The 3,857-nt window shown below is 61.5% G+C and overlaps 1 protein-coding gene across 1 annotated transcript; it reads right to left on the bottom strand.

Moving 5' to 3' along the window:
• Nucleotides 1-306: 306 nt before the first annotated feature.
• On the bottom strand, nucleotides 307-3,564 carry BSX (brain specific homeobox). The gene is made up of 3 exons (XM_056115104.1): nucleotides 3,303-3,564; nucleotides 1,280-1,476; nucleotides 307-546 (listed from the first exon to the last, which is right to left on the bottom strand). Exons 1-3 carry the CDS (start codon nucleotides 3,562-3,564, stop codon nucleotides 307-309), a joined length of 699 nt encoding a protein of 232 aa, XP_055971079.1.
• Nucleotides 3,565-3,857: the final 293 nt, after the last annotated feature.

Raw genomic sequence — 3,857 nt, 5'->3', positions numbered from 1 at the left:
TTTCTGCCCAAGGAAGAGGCCCAGGGTCCGGGTGGAAGGGCCGCGTGCGGACCTGGCCCGCGGAGTTGGGGAGCAGGTGACGGAGAGGTGAGGGCCCCGGGTCTGCGATCCGTGGGGAGAAATCGGCTCCGCAGCTTTAGAGCCCGGGGTCTGGGGCGGGGGCGGGAGGAAACGCCCCGAGGCGCTCGGCCAGCGGCTGCTGGTGCTGGGGCGGGAGGGGGCGTGGGCCGAGGCCGCGAGTGGGTTCGTTTGTGGCCCGAGTTCCACCTCCCCGCCCGGCACTCTTGGCGCGGCCCGGGCCCTGGCTCAAAGCACGTTGGGGCCCGAGCCCAGCTCCCCCTCGTCCCCGATGTCCACCTCATCCTCCGGCTCGGTCAGCACGAAGTGGCCGGCGGGCAGGCCCAGCCGCGCCTCTGGGGGCGCAGAGTCGGGGCCACGGGGACTGCCCTCGGGGCTCTCCGACCCCTCCGGCCCTTTGGGCTCGTCTTGACTTTTCCTCAGTTGCTTTTTATGCTTCATCCGCCGGTTCTGGAACCACGTTTTTACCTGATTTCGGGGTGAGGGGGGAATAAAATAAAATAGAATCATTCATTCCTTCACACCCATCTTGGCTAAGCCTGGAACTGAGCGTGGTCGGCTTTTAGGAAAACAGATCATAATCCATGAAGGCAAATTTTCCCAAACCAAGACCGCCTGCCAGTTGGGTCAGGTCCCACTGGAACCCTCAGAAAAAGCCTCGAGGGTCCTAACGGTTCCAAAAGAACCGATCTCACAACCAGCGAGGGCAAAAGCGCAACGGGCCCCCCAGACTAACCACGTCATTCATCAGAACTGCTAGGCTGACCTCTGCGGTGGTACCCGGTCCCCTCCCTCTCCGGGGTTCCTGGCGCTGGGGTGTGAGCGCGCCCAGCATGGTTTTTAGTGAATCTCCTTTCCAGGAGGATGGCCACGTTCTTGCACCCAGGACCGGACGGCCCGAGGCTGGACTGGGCCCCCACGGGAGTAGGAGTGGGGCGGCTGAGTCTAAACCGAGGGCAGGAAATCCGTGGGGACTTCCCCTGCTCAAGCACCTGCTACATCATCTCTGGCCGGTTTACGTCTGACCCGGGTCAGAGCCCTGACCAGAAGGACAAGATATCAGATCGGGCCATGAAGGCGCACATGGCTTTCCCAGATGTCTAGAATAAAGCGGGTGGGGGTCGCGTTCCCACCCCAACGACCTAGCCCTGGGGTGCTGTGGGGAGCGAACGCGAGAGCGCGGCTTCTCCCGCCTGCCCACCTGCGTCTCAGACAGGCTGAGCGCGGTGGCCAGCTCCACCCGCTCGGGCGTGGACAAGTAGCGCTGGATCTCGAACCTCTTCTCCAGACCGGAGAGCTGCGAGTCGGAGAAAACCGTGCGAGCTTTGCGGCGGCGGCAGTGCTTCCCGGGCAGCTCGCTGTGCTGCGGGTGCGGGAAGAGCGCGGGCACCGGGACCCCTACAGAGAGAAGAGCAGCCGCGTGGGCAGGGCCGCGGCTCCCCCGCTGCCTCCCTGCGCTCCCCGCGCCCTCCCCGGCCTGCCCGGAGCCCTTCTCCGGAAGTCGCAGGCAGGCGGGGCTAGAAAAATCACAAGGAGAAGTAGGATGCGGAGGTCTTGATGGGAAAGGTCCTCTAGAAGCAAACAATACACAGTTAGGGGAGTCAAAGAAACGGGAACAGAAACCAGAAACCGGTGAGGGCTTTTAAATATCGTCTCCTTGGAGAGCTGTCGGTAAACCAGCGGAACTCCACTCCTCTCTCACAACCGGCCTCTCCTTGCACCCCCAATCTTCCAGTCCCCAGAGGACTGGCAGGAGTGCGAATTGGACCTTGCTTCTCAGTCTCACTGAAAGTGCTTTTCTCTCTCTGGCTGCATTTCCCCGCCTGCTGCCAATGGGGCTCGGTTAATACTCCTCCAAAGAGGCTCGGTGAGAAGGAAGACAGTCGTCCCTCCCCTCCACGTTCCCTGATCAATTTGGGGTACTCGGTGTGGGCCCAGATCTCTAATATCAGACTTGTTCCTTTTTTCACTCTTTCCCTCTGAGCCCAAGCAGAAGGGCTTGCAGGGTTCTCTGCTGTCCGCAGAAGGACTTCACATTCCTGGCCCTGACCCAGTGGTCCATGTCTGAGATGTGAACACACAAACACACTAACACACCACAGTGGGTATCCAGGCTGGTCCTTTCCAGGGGCAGAACCAGAAACAGGACATACGACACTGCCCTAGGGATGCTCCAAAGCCCAGAAAGAGACTGGTGGGCAGGTGGCGAAGCCAGTGCTGAGATGCGGATTTCAACGCAGTCTTTGTTACAGCATCTCCAACCCAGACCGCAGGGTTGGTTCTTCATCCCCACTTAGCTCTTTATCTTTGGCCCTGGGTTCCGGTGCCCCCCACCTTTCTCAGACCAGCTCCTGTTTGTGCCAGACCCCAACCCACCCCCTCAGGATGGGTTTTTTTGCTGTTGTTGTGTTTTCTTGTTTTTAGCACACGGTGCATCTGAAACTCAACAAATTATTCTGGCTGGAATGAAAATGCAGAGAAGGGGGGTAAGGTGGGGGCAAAGCGTGAAGGTTGCCTTTCGGAGGAGAGAGGGAAAAATCCGGCTGCTTCCCCCGCATCTCCCGATCCCAACCCAGACTCTGCCAGCCCCCAGCCCCAGCTTCAGCACCCTGGAGTGGAGAAGGGCAGCGGAAGGCCCAGGACAGGAGTTGGGTGTGCAGAGAGTTCAAGAGGAGCTGCTTCTGTCCCTCCTTGGTCCTCCTCCCCACTCTTCTTCTTCTCCTTTCTCTTATATCTGATTTGGCCTCAATTCCAGTCCTGAATTCCAGTCCAACCCCAAGCCCTCGCTCACTCCCAAGCCAGTCCACACCAAGTATGGGAGAATGCTCCGTGCCCTGGTCCCTGCTGAGTCTATCTGAGCCTTGGAGTTAAAAAGTTGAGAGTTCTGTCTCCGTGGTATCATCCCACTCGTTGGGGAGTGGGGAGAGGCGGAGAACTTCAACTCAGCAATGGCCAAACTGCCTGGAGGAGGGGGAGGGAGGCACTGCCCACCTCCAATGCCACCAAAACCTCCCGCTGCCTTGGGCATAAAAGTGCGGAGTGACCACGGGTGAGTTGACAGGGCTGGCTAAAAGGCTCAGCGCTGTCGCCGACCTTCCTCAGTCACTTGGGGAAAGAGACTGCCAGGCCGGGCTAGGAGCAAGGCCCGCAGGCCGGCACTCTCCGAGATGCTCCGGGCTGTGTGGGGACACCTACCATCTCCCTCCCCGGTCCCGGGGACTTACCCGAGGTGGTGAGGAAGTAGGGGTGGTGGTGATCCCCCTTGTGCAGAGGGTGGTGGGGGTGAGGAGCCAGGAGGGTGGGTGTGGGCATGAGGGGGTAGCTATACTCCAGCAGAGGCACCCGGGAGGCCAGGGAGCTGGCGAAATGCTCGGGGGCCACCTCTCTCAGAGGCTTCGGCTTGTGCAGGAGGATGTCCTCGATGAAGAAGGACGTGGGTCTCTGCGAAGACGCAGGATGCAGCGGGGAAGTGAAGTTGAGATTCATGTCGGGGCGAGGGCCTGGAGCAAGCGCGGGGAGCTGGTGGGGCCTCTGGACTAAGCGTGGTGGCGCGAGCCGGACAGCCGCCCTCCGAGGCTCCGGATCCCCCGCCGCTGTCTCCCGACCTGGCTACCCCGGGCGCTGGAGAGGCGCGAGCACGAGTCCCTGGGTAGGTCGGATCCGCCGGCAGGAGAACTGGCAGCTGGGAGAGGGGAGCCTGGAGAGCCAATGGCAGGGCTGCCAGCGGCGGAGGGGAGGGCGCGGCGGGCTCGGGGCGGGGCGGGCGCTGTCCGTGGTGC

This window comes from Sorex fumeus, unplaced genomic scaffold (genome assembly GCF_029834395.1).
Source record: "Sorex fumeus unplaced genomic scaffold, SorFum_2.1 ptg000028l, whole genome shotgun sequence".
Lineage (NCBI taxonomy): Eukaryota > Metazoa > Chordata > Mammalia > Eulipotyphla > Soricidae > Sorex > Sorex fumeus.
Note: the sequence above shows the minus strand (reverse complement) of the source record. Positions and strands in the feature narration are given on the sequence as shown.

Bases quoted from the DNA above. Each gene is read 5' to 3' on its own strand.
- BSX (XM_056115104.1), bottom strand. From the start codon at position 3,564: ATGAATCTCAACTTCACTTCCCCGCTGCATCCTGCGTCTTCGCAGAGA. The intron at 1,477-3,302 runs GTAAGTCCCCGG...TTCTCTCTGTAG, and splicing joins CTACTTCCTCACCACCTCGG to GGGTCCCGGTGCCCGCGCTC. The intron at 547-1,279 runs GTGGGCAGGCGG...CCCCGAAATCAG, and splicing joins TCAGCCTGTCTGAGACGCAG to GTAAAAACGTGGTTCCAGAA.